This window comes from Ascochyta rabiei, chromosome 10 (genome assembly GCF_004011695.2).
Source record: "Ascochyta rabiei chromosome 10, complete sequence".
Taxonomy (NCBI): Eukaryota; Fungi; Ascomycota; class Dothideomycetes; order Pleosporales; family Didymellaceae; genus Ascochyta; species Ascochyta rabiei.
In genome coordinates, this window is record NC_082414.1 from 349,469 (window position 1) to 365,578 (window position 16,110).

The following is a 16,110-nucleotide window of genomic DNA, read 5'->3' on the forward strand; positions in this document are numbered from 1 at the left end:
CGGTCTGGAGTACTTGTCCGAGATTTACGTGTTGGCGACAACAGACCGCCGCGTGACGCCCATTGGCTTGGTCGGAGAGGAGAACTGGAACTACGAACTGGCTGTTGGGGTGCTTTGGTGCGTGAATCGAGTTCGCTATTAGTAAGATCATTATCCCATTCGACGTCTGGGCTGATTTTAGCTGGATTGGTTGGTGGAGTCGCGTATTTGGCAACGAGTGCATCTATGGAACTGTCAGACGAGCAGCGGTGACTGCCTCTTCGCTTGTTGTGAGGGTAAAAGTCCCGAGGACATCTTGAGAAGTCAAGCGGAGACACGATGGCTGGGATCGCACTTTCAGAACGATCAATCGTATGAGGCAAGGAGCGGCTATTCGAGCGAGCGACGTTGATTGACCGCTGAGGAGAAGACCGATCGCAGACTATCAAGTCACGTTTCACGAGAGAATCGTCCGTCGAGTCTAGCAAAGTAAAATCGCAGTTGGGCGAGAAGACTTCTGGTATTGAGATTGCGCCTAAACAAGGCGTGAATTTGAGCTTCGTAGGAGATGACGGAGAAGTGAAGGAAGGACTCTCGAGCTCATAATCGATGCCACAGAAGGGCAAGTAGCTCCGAATTTTGCGAGGTGATCCGGGGGTCCTGGGTGACGACCAGCCTTCTGTGCTGATAGTTTTCGTTGGAGAGAGGGGCGGTGTGGTGTAGCCAGATTCGGACGGAGTCGACTCATCATCCGTGACATACATGGTGACAAAAACTAGATGTTAGTTGTCGGGAGATGGAGTGCTAGTCTCAGTACATGTCGAGTAGAGCGACGTGCAAATGTACAGATGGTAGCGGAGAAGAGTGCTGTCACCGATAGAGGTACCCTGTTGGACGACCTGTCGTCGCGTCGTTAATGCTGCTCGGTTAGTCGTATAACAATGATTGCGAGCTTTGTAGGTTCAGTAGGCTTCTAGGATGTAGATTGTTTTGGAAGGCTTATCATGAAGCCTTCCTGGTGAGGGTGACGTGGGGGCAGGCGTAGTGGGGCACACGATTTCGCGCGATCGCAACTCGAGGCAGCCGCATCCACAACACTTGCATGAAGACGCGATGGCAAGTGTACGTGGATGTCAGCCGAACCTCTGGAGTGATGTGAGCTAACTTTGTATAGCATGGAATCTCACGTGGCTCGGCCCCTATCGTCCGCTCAGAGGAGGCGCGACAGAAAGAATTGCTGCAAATCAAGGCCTACAAGGACTTGTCTGACCTCGTAAATTCCAAGGTAAGTCACATACGGAGAAAAGTGATATCATTTCTGATATGAAGGCCTGCCATAGGTAGCGGAGAGGGAACACACGTTCGAGGTTCTTGGCCTGGTTACGAAGCTCTTGAACGAGAACCCTGAGTACTACACGATTTGGAATCACCGCAGACGGGTGTTGCTTGCGCTGGTCGCCGAAGAAGCACAATTACCGGACGAGTTGTTGCAGAGCGATTTACAGCTGACGTTCGCGCTGCTTCGCAAGTTTCCCAAATGTTACTGGATCTGGAATCACAGGGACTGGCTCCTACAAAAAGCAGAGCCGCTATTGGGTACAGATGCAGCATGCAAGCTCTGGACTGGAGAGTTACAGTTGGTCAACAAGATGCTACATGCTGATAGCCGTAATTTCCACGCTTGGAGCTATCGACGTATCGTAGTATCAAAAATCGAGCGCCTGGGCTCTCTCACAACTGAGCCTGCAGACAAGAGCTCAAGCCTCGCACAGTCTGAGTTCGACTATACCACCAAAATGATCAAAACCAATCTGTCTAACTTCTCAGCCTGGCACAATCGCAGCCAGCTGATCCCTCAAATCCTCCACGAGCGCAACGCAGATGCAAAGGCGCGCCGGATTTTCCTAGCAGCAGAGCTCGAGCTCATTTGCGAGGCGATCAACACCGATCCATTCGATCAGTCCATCTGGTTCTACCACCAGTACCTGATGTCAACTATCTCTCAGTCCTGTCCCCCAGGCAGCCTCATTATCAAGGATTTGACCAACGGCGAGCGGCAGAAGTATTATGAGAACGAGATGGAGTATATCAGAGAGATCCTGGAGGATGAACCAGACTGCAAGTGGATATACGAGGGTCTACTCGGACTCGCAGAGGCATATTTGGAGGTGGATGCGGGCACAGGAGCTGTCACAACGAAGGACATGAGGGTGTGGCTGGCGGAGTTGAAGCGTCTAGATGCGCTGCGAGCAGGCCGATGGGACGATTTGGAGAGAAAGCTCAAGCTGTGAATGCACATGACTGCGCGTCTTCCATCAAGGCTTCTTGATCTGCTCTTCGGTCTTGCTCCGGACCGGTGCCTCCTGCGCAACAGCTGGTGCAGCCAGTGCAGCTGGCACCGGATCTTTCTGTGGGCTCTTCTTCCAGGCCCAGAATCCGAGTGCATCTGACCATGACGTGGTAGCTGGCTGGGTCTCCTCCTTGACCGGCGGTATCGAAGTGGGCGGTGGCGTGGCGGTTGACGTGGCAGGGGCGATGCTAGCTGGGTTTTTGTTGTTCGCAGCAGCGGCGGCAGCAACATCCCTATATGTGTGAATCAGAGAGAGTGGATTGGATGCACGATTGCAATGACCTACCGGTTGTACTCCTCTGTAAGCCTCTTCATCCGTTGCGACTTGAGTTCCTCCCCAAAAGTCGCCATGCCGATTGCGATGCCTGACACAGTGGCCAGTGCAACTGGGAGTATACGGCCTGCCATTGTTGCCGTGAGACCGTGCAAGTGCAAGTGCTCAGTATCGCTAGTGCACGACCTTAATGAATGACGAAACCAGTCGCGAGCGAAAAAGTTCGGTGTTCTGGTGGCCGGCGCGCTAACGAACGCGTAAAGCTCACCTGCATCGGTGGTTGCCACTTTGACCCCACGATTCTCCATACACACAGCGACATGCAGAGGTGGCCAAATGTCCGAATGGCGCCAGAAAGGATTTGTCCAGGATTCGGATGAGGAAGAAGACGAATCTCAACTCGAGAGCCAGAATTCCAGGCAAGCTACACGTTCAAATGGACGCGTCGAGCGCGTTCTTGAGACTGCCAAGCAGCAAGGAAAGCAGGATGTGAACACAGATGCAGTGGAGGATACAGCAGAAGATACAGGAGGCGGTGCTGGAGCTTTGGAAGAGCTGTCGAGGGCATACGACCGGGACTCCGTCAGTCACACACCTACGAGACGCACCTCGTCCAGGCGACCAACGCTTTCGCCTTTCACGCCCTTTAGGAGATCTATATCTCGAGAAGAGTCTCTCGAAAGCCCAGATCCACTCCAAGGCTCGCCGACTCCAACGCAACGATTGAAGAGAACAGCGCCATCGTCACAATTGCTGTCGTCGACCATACAGCGAAGCTCTCCAGAAGAAATACAGTTTCGGCCTAATGCTGCGATCTCGTCGCCACTCCTTGGTGGGGTCACGGAGCCGGCAAAAAGGCTTTCAGCAGATGGCAACCTGTACAACATAAAGACGTCTGCGATTCTGGGCGAATTTGGTGTGGCAGCTCTCTCAGACGACTCTGAGGATGAACTTCACCGAGGCCAGTGCTCAGATGCGGAGTCGATGCTCTCAGATTATCCTTCGGATCTATCAGACACAGAGCCACGACCAGGCATGTCGTTTGCTGTCCCTCACAGGCGGACTGCTGTTCAGGTGGTCATTCATTCGTCAACAGCTCTACAACATCAACTTGCGGAGGAGGAACTAAGACGCCGTCAATTTCGTCAGCGAAAACCGATCCAGTTGCACCCATATGCTCTGGAAGGTGAACGATATCGCAGAGAAGTACAGAGCCGAGGCCTTAAGCCGGTCCCTCGAGAAAGATCTTCGCAGCGACGACAGGCTCAGAACGATACCGAAACGCAGGAAGAAGAATTCAACCCATTCAGAAGCTGCTCGAGCAGCCCCCTGGATGCAGAGATTTTCGTGTCTACACCTGCTGCTCGACAATCCAGAGAGGGTATGCAACCGCGTAGCTCAATTCGAAGGCCTATATCCGATCCACCAAAACGTAGGTCATCTGCCAACCAGCTTCGCCTTCCAAAGGCGGCAAAGAGGAGGAGGTTAGACAATGCTCTATCCCAAGCTTTGGATACACCGGCAAGGACTTCAGAAAGCAGTTCTGTCCCTCGTGACATCTGGTCTGTCCCTCCTCACTCGCCGCCATACTCGAGTAGTCCTCCAATCAATGCGAAGTTGGGCAAGTTGCTCTCGAACAGTAATGCGGATAGTCTACCAACACCTTCCAACTCTTCTACTTTCCAAGATGAGCGTCAACTGTTACCGGATTCGGACTCCGATCCTGTTTCTCGCAGCGTGCAGAGGTCTGGCGGAGAGTTGCGCCGTTCAACAAGGACCGTTCATAGCGACGATCCGTCCTCCGACTCAGATGCAAGCAGTGAGTCCGAGCAAGTACATGGGGAGCTACAGAAAGTCAGCAAGAGGATTAGAGGCGTCCTTCCAGCATCTTGGCTTCGAATCGATCAACAGGCACAGGAACGACGACAAGCGCCTGCTCGTCAACGAGCTCGCCTGGATGCTACGTTGTCTCCAGAGCCAGCAGAGCCCCAGAGAGGTGTAGCACAAAGAGTCACGAGGCCTTTTGGTCACTCTACCGGACTTGCTAGACCGGCTACCGCACCAGCAGGCATCGTGGTCATATCGGACGATTCCGATCAAGATATCGAGCCCTCAGTATACCGACAAGCCCACGATGTACACAAATCAGTGGAAGATGCTTCCGCTTTGGCTGCGATGTTCGATGATCGCTATGCCGCATGTGATGATGACTTAGCAAGCATGGAATACGACCGGCTGCAACTGCCTACCCTTACTGAGTCTGGCTCAAAGCGAAAGCGGCAGCCGAAAATCGCAGACGCCTTTGGAAACATGAAAAGGACGAAGTCTTCAACTGCTGTTTCCAAAAGCAGTCGATTTGCAAATCCCATGCCTGGTCCTTCTAAACACAAGAGTCAAACTGGATCCAAAAGAGCACATCGAACCCCACCACCAGCTCTGAGTGTGATAGATGCTGAATTACCACCAAACGTACCTGAATTTCTCAGACTTGCTATACGAGCCGCACGTCGTGATGTCAATCAAGCTCGTCAAAGCCCTCGTCGCAAGCAGATCCGATTGCATACCGCGCAAGATACGGAAGATGCAAACGCTCCCCTCCGACAGTGGCAACAAGGTCGCTTAAAACCCAAGATCAAACCGACTACAGATCGACAACAAAGCGACCGTCGACCTCTAGTAGCAACAACGCATAATCGGCAGCACACCTTGCGTCACAGTAACCTCGAAAATAGTGCCAGCGAGGATGTAGGTATCGACCTAGTACCAACAAGCTCAAACTCGAGACCACGTGTGCGCAAAGCAGTAGCTCCTGCGCTTCAATTGCTCCACAGAACTTCAGTCACAGTCAGCAAAGCTCCTCGACAAAAGATCGTTGCACGAGCCTTCAATCGTTCTGAGAGTGTGCTTCAGCGTGGCCCACTTCCTCTTAGGGCTGCGCAACTTGAGGGTGACGAGAAAGACTTTGGTCGCAGTCACCGGAAGATCGCATTTCAAAGGGGCCTGCAGCATGTCAACCAACAGTCTAGCATTCATCAAACCCCCAAACACTTGTTGAACCCGCAATTGGCACGTTTTCTCGCCGATGACGACGCTGTGCTTCCACCACTACCTACGGCCAAGGAAGCTGGGAAGGTTCGAGAGCTTGTAGAGGCCAGCGCTACTGAGACCGTCCTTTCATCCAGGAAACGCCTTGTACGGAAGCCTCAGGCTAAGCGACTCGACATTGACGCGCGAAAGTACAGGCAGCCAAGCGAGCCAGTCTTTGAAACGGCTGTTGTGGTTCCGACCTCAGTTTCAACTGACAGCACTTCAGTAGAGCAACACGGGGATGTCTTGCAAGGACTCGGACCTTTCGGCACGCGATATCCTATTACTTTCGATATTACACCATTGAAAAGTGATACGTATTTTCATTCAGACACTTTCATAGGCTCCGAAAACTTTCGACGTGCGTTATCGGTTGGCGGACATGACACTCGAGATCTGGACGAGCATGCAGGATACTGTACAGTCTCGCATGGCTCGGAAACGATCAGATGTGGACCCTGGAATGATGAGACCTACTCCCGAATCAACAAGTTGATAACAACGATCTGGCCACCCCCAGGCGAGCACCATGAACAGGGAATCGGCGGGACTCTTTTTATTGATGTCATGACATCTCTCTCTGCAATTTTGAGGGCACTCGCTCTCTACTTCACTAATCACCTCAGCTTCCTAGACCCGATCGACCGGAGCGAGTTCACCCTAAAGATGCAGCATATTCTTCAGTTGCTCTTCGATCGAGTCTCTACAAGTTCCCTAGATGATTCTGAAGCTCAACCATTACCAGGTCAGGTAGCGTCCACCAACCGTGTGTTGAGTCATTTGCTCGTCGTGAGTACACAAGTCTATCAAATTGCACAAAAGCCCGTAGTCTCCAACGTCGAGAAATGCAAGCTTCTGAACCTGATCAAAGACACGTCTCGATTGCTTGTCAGAGATTTCATTAAGAGAACACAAGAGCTGTACGACTTCCACGACAGGAACAAGCTTCACAAAGAGCGCGAGAATGGTATTCAAGACAGGGACGCTCTTGTCGAGAGCGTTGTCATCTGCATGCATTCCCTAGAACTGCCCAACACACGTTCCTTGGGCTTTTGGGACTTGGTCGGTCAAGAACTATCAGCATCTCTCTCCTCAGCACGGCAGATACAAATCTTTGAGAGAGTTTGGGCAACTATATTCTCGCTGCTACCATTTCACGAATTCGACTTGTCAGGTATCCCCAATCGAAGTCGAACCTCATGTTTCGACAGTGACAGCTGGAGCTGCATTCGCGACCTCATGAGCCAAGTCTTCAAGCTATATGCAGGCACATTCAGACAGAATGGCTCATCAGCCAACGATTATGTCCGCGCCAATCTCACCAGATGCTATGTGCTCATCAACGACTGGCACTGGAGCCGTCCTGAACAGGTCCTCAATGTCGTTTTTGACTTCTTCGGCAGACATGGTCTGAAGCCGCTCCGACGGGAGACCATCACAGGATCAGCAGACTTTCTACAAGACTTTGCTGCAGGAAGCAGCTTGTCGCTTGCACCCAACGAAAGCTCTTTCCATGTTGCGCTCAAATGTCTGTTGACAGGCTTGCGAGGCATGAATGACACGTATCCGGAAAAGAAGATTCGGAGCTTCGTATTCAGACTCGTTCCCAACCACGGGCGTACGTATCCGAAAGATCAGTCACTCGAAGAGGAGAGCTTAGCTGCTCTTCGTAACCACCACGACCTACTCTCTGCGCTCTACTGTGCAGCTCCACCTTCCTGTCGTCCAAAGTTGACTCTGATCCGCGGACTCGTGAGCCACGAGAACTCGCATCGCGAAGCATGTAGAGTTAACGTTCGTGCCTGGGCGAACTTGACCGCTTTTCAGTTATCGACAGAAGAACAATATGAAGCTGCGAAGCCTTTTGCCCTTTGGTACAAGGATATCATGCATCAAACCTTGAAACAATATCGACTAGCCAAGACCGAGGCTGAAGAGTACCTCAAATTGGGAGTGCTGGACGGGACGGCCGAAGTATCTGCGGTCATGGTACGACAAGCGATGGAGAGAAATCAGGGACAGGTCATTGCAACTCTGCGTGATAGTATCACAGGTATGAAGAAGGCCATTGAGCGTGCTAGAGACCAGGTCGGTATTGCTACATTCTTGACCGACTCCGATATTGTACATCTGCTTGAACTCCCACACCTGGAGGACCTTCGACTTCTCAGTGTTATCAGGGACACTCTCGTAGTCTTTCGAAGGTACGCTTTTCTGCAAAAAGCCCAGGCTACGCATGAAGCAAGTCAACCGAGAAGCGAAGAGAGCCAAGATTACGGAGACTTTCCCGACCTGGACGATCTGGATGATACAGAAGCACTGCAAGCTGTCCAAACCAAAGCTTCGTCACTACCTTCGCGCCTCGATTTCGTGCAAGCGCCGCTATGGCACCTGATGTCTAACGCTTTTGGGGCCGAGCATTCCCCAGATGATAACCTTCTCATGGATTGTGTTGACACATGGGTCCTCATTGCTGGTGATCAGGTCATGACTGGGGCGAGACAGTGGTCGCACTATATGGACTCGTTCAGCCAGATGTCATGGCAACAGCTACGACAAACCGAGCAGACCAGGAAGTTCGGCCCATACTTCATGTCGGCGCTAATTGCCTGTGACCCTGCTGCTTACGAGGAGCATCGCTACGAATTTTTAACAGCTCTACTTCTTTCTCTGGCCGACCGCGAGTCCATGCTCAGATTCCAATATCAGCTTTTGGATGCCATCGTGCGAACAGATCAAGACCATCCTCTGTTGAGAAATATCCCATTCTTTCGAACCGGGCAGAGCGGAGATCTGGACATTACTGCTGATACTGTGCGGTCGAGACGCCTCGCTCTCATCTCCAGCTTACTGTCCAGTATGCGGGAGGACGTATTCGTAACCTCGGTGCAAGAACCAACACGTACTGCCGAGGTGAAGAGATTGTATGCGGCGATGCTGAAAGACTTCATGGCCAGACTAAAGAGCAACTACCAAAAGCTGCAGCAAGGAGGCACAGTCACGGGAGCATATGTGGAGTTTGTCCAAAAGATCGTCCAGTTCCTCAAGCAGTACACAGGTGATATTTGTCCTGTTCTGCCGTTCTTCACTGACTCGGTGGCATTTCCACTACCGTCTACGGACCCCACGTATGTGGTTGGTCGGCTATGTGGGTACGCACCGAATGTGGAAACTCCTGGGATCGCCAAACAGCTATCTGTGTTCATACAGACCGTAGCGCAGCAAGCCGCTGCTGACAATCAACAAGAATACCTTGTGAACCAGCTCACAACCGCTCTGCGCCCAAACGAAGCTTCTGTTGCAGACCGGTTGGCGTTACGAACAGTGCTGCTCCAAGGGATTTTCCCAGCGTATATCGAAGAAGCGTACTCGTCACCTACAGGTTATCTTGTTGCAAGACCCATTCTGCGTTGCCTTCCAGCTATGCTAGACGATATGATCTTCGATCTACGTGTCAGTCAATCTAGCTCTCTGTCAACAATTATCCAGAACATTCTTTCTGTTGCACATGCCTTCTTCAGAGGTACCGAGCAGTTGAAGGGTGACTATCTCCTCTTTCGACAGTCGAACACGCTGAGCGGCTTGGTGTACATGCTCGGAGCCGCAACGTCAATTATGCGCCTGACCGATTACCTTGTGGACCGGACTACGTACAACATCGAGCATGGTAGGCCACTGTTTGTCATCTACATGGAAGAGTTTAGTGGATACGTTGCAAAGATGATCGAGGGAACAGCAGCAAACAATTTGCCCTCGTACCAAGGAGACGCACATGAAGGGGTATCAAGTCCGAAGTATGTGGACATTTTAGCGTTCTGCAAACGAGGTCTGAAGAGCAGCCTAGAAACGAACTGGAGTGAAGATCAAGGCTCTATCTGGTTTGGCCAGGGTCGTGCAAAGAAGGAAGTCGTACTCGACATTGGGTCGAGTGAGGACGAGAGGGTCAGATTAAGATACGCGCTGAACAGGTTCCAGCACAGTATCCGCGAGGTATCCAACAACTACCCGCAAGGTTTTGGAGACGATGTTGTTGTCTAGCATTTAGCCATTCTGCATCTAGCGGCATTCACAGCGTTATTAGCATGGTCACGACCATCAACTAGTAATTACTTCTCAACCAATTAACATGGTGCGTTGAACGGCTCTTTATTTTGATCACCAATGAACATGTATCAGTCGTGTTGCGTAGCTATGATCGCCAATGTAATCCAAGCTGAACTCACCAATGTTGTCGCTGAACCTTGGGCGTTCAGGAAACCCCGCTGTTTCCACTATCAACGATGCCACCCAGAAAGAGACAGAAGACTGGTGAAGACTCAAGCGCAACATCAGGGGAGCGCGAGGAAAGCGCGCAAGAAGATGAACAGCAAGTAGAAAGCTCGGCTGCTCAACACAACAAGAACAACGATGATCCGGGGCAAGCCGAAGATTCGCAGCGTAGGTGTTCACGCCATAGCCATGCACAGCTCTAAATATCCCAGACCAAAGATATCCCAGAGCATGAGTATGTCTGTATGTACCGCCCCCGTTTGGATTACACAATCGAGAATCGTCTTCTTGGCGAGGAGTCCAAAGAAGAGGAAGACCTCGAGGGATGGTACGTCAATTGTTTTAACACCGAGAACAAGGGTGGCGTCATGCTAGAGCCTGCGAAAAACCACCCCTAGAACAAGTGGTGCATCATGTGGGAGGGCTATAAGATGTTCATGGACTATGGGAGAGGCGCGAAATACTGCAACCCTGACAGGTTTGGGATGTACATCTACAATAATTTCGAGGGATGAGGCATCCAGGAGCTGCTTGAGAATTTCATGAGTGACTATAGTGGGCTCCCTTTAAGGGTTGCATCGTGCTAACGTGAAGGCAGATCGTCGCATTTGATGCATCTCTGAAGATGAAAGATGAAAATGCGCTGAAGCACACATGAGCAATTGTCAGCGCACTCAGCTTGTGGTCGATTGAAGTTGATCTGGGTCCGCTTGTCGGTGCGTAACCTCCTAGCTATCCACATCTGCAGAGCACTAACAATATCCCAGGCAATGAGAACGGAGAAGACACAAGCCATAAGTGGCCTAGTCGGCTATGCACTTCTTCGCGGCCTTGCATCTCTGAACTTCGCTGAAGAACTCGAACCTGACACAAACTGCCCCAACGTTCCCATTGCCATCACGTCCCTTCTCGAGTTCTCTAACAGCCTCCCCGACTACGGCATCGAAGACGAGGCTGTCGAGTGACGCCCGCATGCTGCTACCTACTTCAAGAAGGGCAACTTTTCCGCCGGAAAGGGTGTTTCGAATACTGAGAAGATCCTTAAATCAGTGACAGGTGGGATTGAAGGAGAGCTTGCGAAGAAGACGGCTAAGGACCCTTGGGGCTGGAACAAGATGCCAAAGGCCTACAAACAGAGTTTCGGAGTCCGAGATAAAATTGGAGGCACGAAATATGACATTACGAAGATGAGCAGGAAGGAGAGGGCCAGCTACGCGTTTGACAATGTAGATCCGCTTTCAGAGGTCAGTGAGAAGGACTTGAAGGAGGATATCCTTGACCTTGTTTAGATATGCTTTTCGAACGTTGTCGTGTCATGGCTGTATCATGGCGAAGATAAAGTCTACCGAGGTGTTGATAATACAACAGTTCCGCAGCGCAATTTCATCTCAAATCAAGGTAAACATACACCTGGATCATACGACTGCGGACGGACACTTGCACACTTTCCAAGTGCATGATCATGTTCACCCAGCTTGCGCGAGGCTACTGCGCCGTCATCGTTCGTTTCGGCCCGATCGACAAAGCTACGCATGGATGGCCATCAATTACTCACGGCGCATCTCCAGACCGCCTCAGTCAGGACTCCTAGAGCGTAGATGATGCGCCCTGATCATCGCCTAGCAACCGAGCATGTGCGGAGCACATTCCGACCTCCGTCACGGGCACAAACAATCATACTGAGTTTCCAGTTAATCCTGCTTTCAAGTCAGACAGCGAAGGTGCGTGCCCACGACGCCAGATGACAAGTTCTTTGTGCCGGGTTGTCGAAACCCCGCTCGCAATTCAAAGATCGAGACTCTCGGCTCACGGCAGACGACGTATGTCGAAGCCTCAACGCTCGACCCTGTGGCTGTCCCAGCTGACGTTGGAGCAACGAACGATGCAAGGGCAGGGAAAAGCTGGGTGTGGCGCACGCTGACGTCGCCAGGTAGAATGCAGGCACAATTTTGTGGCGTCGGCCTGACGACCAATCAAAATGCTCCAACCAGGGGTGAAAGTACACGCATGACGTGTGCCGTTGCGAAAAGCTTGGTGTGACGGTGGCGCCCTGATCGACAACAAATGCGTGTCTCGATCAAAGGAAGAACAGGGCAGGAGCTGCAGGATGTGCGAATGATGTGGAGGCTTGCCATACTGGAACACAAGGCTGTCGTCATAGGGTAGAACCATCATAAAGCGCGATCTGCTCTGGCAACTTCACATTCTGGCTATCATAACACAACTATTATCAACCACACACCAGTCGACCTTTAGCACCTTCATCACCAACCTAATCTTCTCTCTCTATACTCCCTTGTTAGACACCTAAGATCTTCATAATGGCTTTCGGCGGTGCTGCGCTGAAGTTCATCGCAACAGCACTCTATGCCCTCGAGTTTGGCTGTGCTGCAATTGTGCTTGGAATCTACTCCTACTTCCTCGCAGTCCAGGCTGATCGCGATGTCACCATTCCTCGCTGGCAACAGGCTGTCACTGGTCTGTCAGGTGGAACACTTCTCTACACCATCTTCGCTATTGTATTCACCTGCTGCCTTGGCGGAAAGGCCTTCTTCGCTCTGCTCGGCCTGATCTTTAACGTTCTTTGCTGCGGTGCCATGATTGCTATCGCAGTTCTCACTCGCGATGGTGCATCCAGCTGCTCCGGCAACGTCAAGACTCCTCTTGGCGATGGCCCCAGCAACTCCAAGGAGGGCTTTGGCAGCAACGGTCAGGGTAACCAGATCACCTACTCTGCATCGCTCGGCACCACTTGCAGGCTGAACACTGCTTGTTTCGCTGTCGCCATCGTTGGAGCGTAAGTCACTCGCTGCTTCTCTGGTATCGCTCGACTAACTCTGCCTAGATTCCTCTTCCTCATCTCCATCCCAGTCCAGATTCTTCTTGGACGTCACCACAAGAAGGAGAAGCGCTTCGGACCTGGACCTACCAACAACTACACTCGTGGCTCCAGCGCTAAGTTCTGGCAGCGCAAGAAGCGCAACAATGAGCTCCACGACCCTGAAGTCGCTGCTGTCCCTGTCACCTCCACTACCGGCCACGCTGCTCTTGCTCCTGGCGCCCGTGACTACCGCCCAAGCCACGACACCCACATGACCGGCTCTACTGTGACTGCTCCTTACGGAACTGCTACTCACGGTCCGCTTGACAACCACACTTACAACAAGCCTGTCACTGGCGGTTACCACACTGCTCCTGCTGGCACCTACGCGACTCCTGCCACCAACTACTAAGCCATCATCACCTCATAAGCAAGTTTCAGATACGCTCGTGTAAACAATGTGGAGGTGTTGGAGGCTGATTGCATGATTTCAATTGTACTGTTATTATGACTCTGCGCTTTATACCATGGGAAGGTCTGGATAAGACCTGGGGAAGACAAGGAATGGTGTGTTTTACGACCTTACGAACCTAATACTTAATGAACAAACAACACAAACCAAATCACTCTCATTGTCGTTTCTGCACATGTGATGCCTTACAATGTTCGTATGCATGATTGGCTGCAGACGGAAGGCGCTCTTGGCCTCGCTGCTGATTAATCTAACGTCATATTGCCGAACCGCGAATCTTCCTCTTCTCCCAAATCAAAGTCAAACATTTTCGTTGCGCCAACTCGCATTCTTCCTGCTCAGCAAATTCACACATAATCCAGCACAATGGCCTCGATAACAATGCCACGGGCTGCCATGCGCAGTCTCTCACGAGCAACACCTTCCATCCGTTCCAGAGCTCCGCGCGTCGCCACAAGGTGTCTACACCAAAAGTTGTCACCCATCACATCCTCTCCAGTACAACACCGACCGAGAGCGCAGCCATGGAGTCAGGGTCCCATCTCGCCGACTGCAGCAATCACAAGGCGAACCATGTTCATCCAGACCGAGCCCACACCAAACGCGGACGTACGTTGAACGATACCAGAACCACCAACTCCCACTAATGCTCTCAGGCACTCAAATTCAACCCTAACATGCGCGTCCTACCCGAATCCATATCGTCTCCCTTCCTCGAATACGTCTCGCCGCGCAGCACTCTTGCGCCCCCGCATCCATCTCCGCTTGCCGCCCAGCTCATGAACATCGACGGTGTAACATCCGTCTTTTTTGGTGTGGACTACATCACCGTCACAAAAGACTCGTCTACACCATGGGCGCACATCAAGCCCGAAGTGTTTGCCGTCATTAACGAAACCCTTACCTCTGGCGCGCCAGTCGTCAACACAGTGGAAGCCAAGGCAGGAGAGGAGGGCCAGGGAGGATCGGAGGTGGATACCTTGGCCTACGATGAAAATGACGACGAGGTTGTTGGCATGATCAAAGAGCTCCTCGAGACCCGCATTCGGCCCGCAATCCAAGAAGATGGCGGCGACATTGACTTCCGTGGCTTCGTAGACGGGCAAGTGCTGTTGAAGCTGCGCGGTGCGTGCAGGACGTGTGATAGCAGTACGGTGACGCTGAAGAATGGAATTGAGAGCATGTTGATGCATTACATTGAGGAGGTCAAGGGCGTGCAGCAGGTATTGGATCCGGAGGAGGAGATCGCTCTAAAGGAGTTTGAGAAGTTTGAGGAGAAGCTCAGGCAGCAGAAGGGAAGTGTACCTGCGGCCACGACGGGCAAGGGGAGCCTCGACACCGTTGAGTAGCCCAACACCCCCGAAGGGAGCGGAAGGTTGAAGTCCATCAAAGGTACCATACATTCGTTCAATGATTTGGAGACGATTGTATAACGCGTAATATGAAGACCACTCGTAGTGTCCAGCATCGCTGAGCATGAACCTTAACCTGTTGTGGGAGAAGTCTATGGTTTACACCCATGCGTGGTGGTAACAACGACAAGTACACAGCGGAAACAATCTCACACTGCAACCAAACAAGACATGGAAGAAGTTGGTAGGGAAAGGATCAGAGTAGGGCACGACGCTACTGCAGACAACCCTAATTCTTGATAGTATCAGGAAGTAAACAACGCAATGTTGAATTCTCGACTGTGATTTTGCTTCGAGATCAGTACCCTGACTGCGAGCTTCTGCTGGTACTGAGTGTTGTGCCCAAATGACGGAAATGTTCTTCGCTTCGGTGGCGAGAAAGCCGCCACTCCCTCGAGTTCGGCTTCATCCACTGCAGCTCTAGACCGGCCAGACATCTTACTTGACACTCTCATAAGCACACCTTTCTTTACTCAACCCACAACCCTCCAAACTTTATAGCCGCAATGGCCACTACATCTTCTGATGCTCCCCATGACTTGACAAGCATCATCATCTCCCTCCGAGAAACCATTCTTAACGTGAAACGCGACGTGGAAAAGACACAAAGCGATGTTATATTTGATCCCACGCAGCCAGCAAGTTCGAATGTGCAATTCGAAAATTCTCGTTATGCTAATTTACTTCAGATCGGCCACCTGCTTGACAACGCCGACAGCACCGACATCATCTTGAGCCTTGCAAAGCCAACCAAAGAGACGATAAACCACCTGCACGGACTCTCCGCCAAACTCTCCACATTGCAGCGCACATTAGTCGAGCGCGAGCAATGGCATCCGCCGCCGTCCCAGCCACCTCCCGCGATCCCCTGCTCCACCGATTTCCTCGACCTCTCTGACCTAAGCACCGCGGTAGACCTCATTTCAAACGTAGTCCGCTACTCCAATCCATCCAAACAGCTTACGCCGCAAGTTGCTTTCGGAAAGAGGACGTGGGCGTGGGATCCGCTGTGGCGCGAGTTCTTCTCGCACGACGACGAATCGCACTCGTCCACCTACCTCTCCAGGTGGTTTTTCGATCCGCGGAGAGAGGTCTGGCAGCATGCTAACATGGCGGATTCGGGCTTGCTGCCGGATGAAGCGCAGCAGCGGTTAGGCAGCTGGGAGGACTGGAGGTGGGATGGCGGGTGTGGGGAGTGGGGTTTGGATGTTAGTCATGAGCTTGAGGATGGGCAGAGAGAAGCGGGAGGCAGGTTGTGTGTTTTTGCGAGCCGGTGGCAGGAGAGAGATGGGGTTTGGGTGTATGTTGGGGGACGGGGTGGGTGAGCATATTGCATATGCAAACACAAATTGTGATAACGGTTGAGCAGCGCAAGACTGTATCTGTACTAAGGGCTGGTATCCTAACAAGCTTCGAAGTTTCAGTTGTTCAAAATTTTGCGAGAGC

The 16,110-nt window shown here is 51.9% G+C and overlaps 7 protein-coding genes across 7 annotated transcripts; 6 read left to right on the forward strand and 1 right to left on the reverse strand.

Moving 5' to 3' along the window:
• Nucleotides 1-1,092: 1,092 nt before the first annotated feature.
• EKO05_0006221 (Protein geranylgeranyltransferase type II) lies at nt 1,093-2,270 on the forward strand (the record flags this gene model as incomplete). Its single annotated transcript, XM_038940614.1, has 3 exons — nt 1,093-1,101; nt 1,154-1,264; nt 1,320-2,270. 3 exons carry the CDS (start codon nt 1,093-1,095, stop codon nt 2,268-2,270), a joined length of 1,071 nt encoding a protein of 356 aa, XP_038797725.1.
• Nucleotides 2,271-2,294: 24 nt separating this feature from the next.
• EKO05_0006222 (uncharacterized protein) lies at nt 2,295-2,737 on the reverse strand (the record flags this gene model as incomplete). Its single annotated transcript, XM_038940617.1, has 2 exons — nt 2,295-2,562; nt 2,616-2,737. 2 exons carry the CDS (start codon nt 2,735-2,737, stop codon nt 2,295-2,297), a joined length of 390 nt encoding a protein of 129 aa, XP_038797726.1.
• Nucleotides 2,738-2,939: 202 nt separating this feature from the next.
• Nucleotides 2,940-9,728, forward strand: EKO05_0006223 (uncharacterized protein; the record flags this gene model as incomplete). The annotated part of the gene is made up of 1 exon (XM_038946052.1): nt 2,940-9,728. One exon carries the CDS (start codon nt 2,940-2,942, stop codon nt 9,726-9,728), a length of 6,789 nt encoding a protein of 2,262 aa, XP_038797727.1.
• Nucleotides 9,729-10,729: 1,001 nt separating this feature from the next.
• EKO05_0006224 (uncharacterized protein) lies at nt 10,730-10,924 on the forward strand (the record flags this gene model as incomplete). The annotated part of the gene is made up of 1 exon (XM_038940283.2): nt 10,730-10,924. The coding sequence occupies one exon, from the start codon at nt 10,730-10,732 to the stop codon at nt 10,922-10,924; it is 195 nt and encodes a 64-aa protein (XP_038797728.2).
• Nucleotides 10,925-12,280: 1,356 nt separating this feature from the next.
• Nucleotides 12,281-13,192, forward strand: EKO05_0006225 (uncharacterized protein; the record flags this gene model as incomplete). Its single annotated transcript, XM_038940284.1, has 2 exons — nt 12,281-12,756; nt 12,805-13,192. 2 exons carry the CDS (start codon nt 12,281-12,283, stop codon nt 13,190-13,192), a joined length of 864 nt encoding a protein of 287 aa, XP_038797729.1.
• A 633-nt stretch (nt 13,193-13,825) lies between these two features.
• Nucleotides 13,826-14,601, forward strand: EKO05_0006226 (uncharacterized protein; the record flags this gene model as incomplete). The annotated part of the gene is made up of 2 exons (XM_038940331.2): nt 13,826-13,861; nt 13,909-14,601. 2 exons carry the CDS (start codon nt 13,826-13,828, stop codon nt 14,599-14,601), a joined length of 729 nt encoding a protein of 242 aa, XP_038797730.2.
• Nucleotides 14,602-15,170: 569 nt separating this feature from the next.
• EKO05_0006227 (uncharacterized protein) lies at nt 15,171-15,989 on the forward strand (the record flags this gene model as incomplete). Its single annotated transcript, XM_038946053.1, has 1 exon — nt 15,171-15,989. One exon carries the CDS (start codon nt 15,171-15,173, stop codon nt 15,987-15,989), a length of 819 nt encoding a protein of 272 aa, XP_038797731.1.
• Nucleotides 15,990-16,110: the final 121 nt, after the last annotated feature.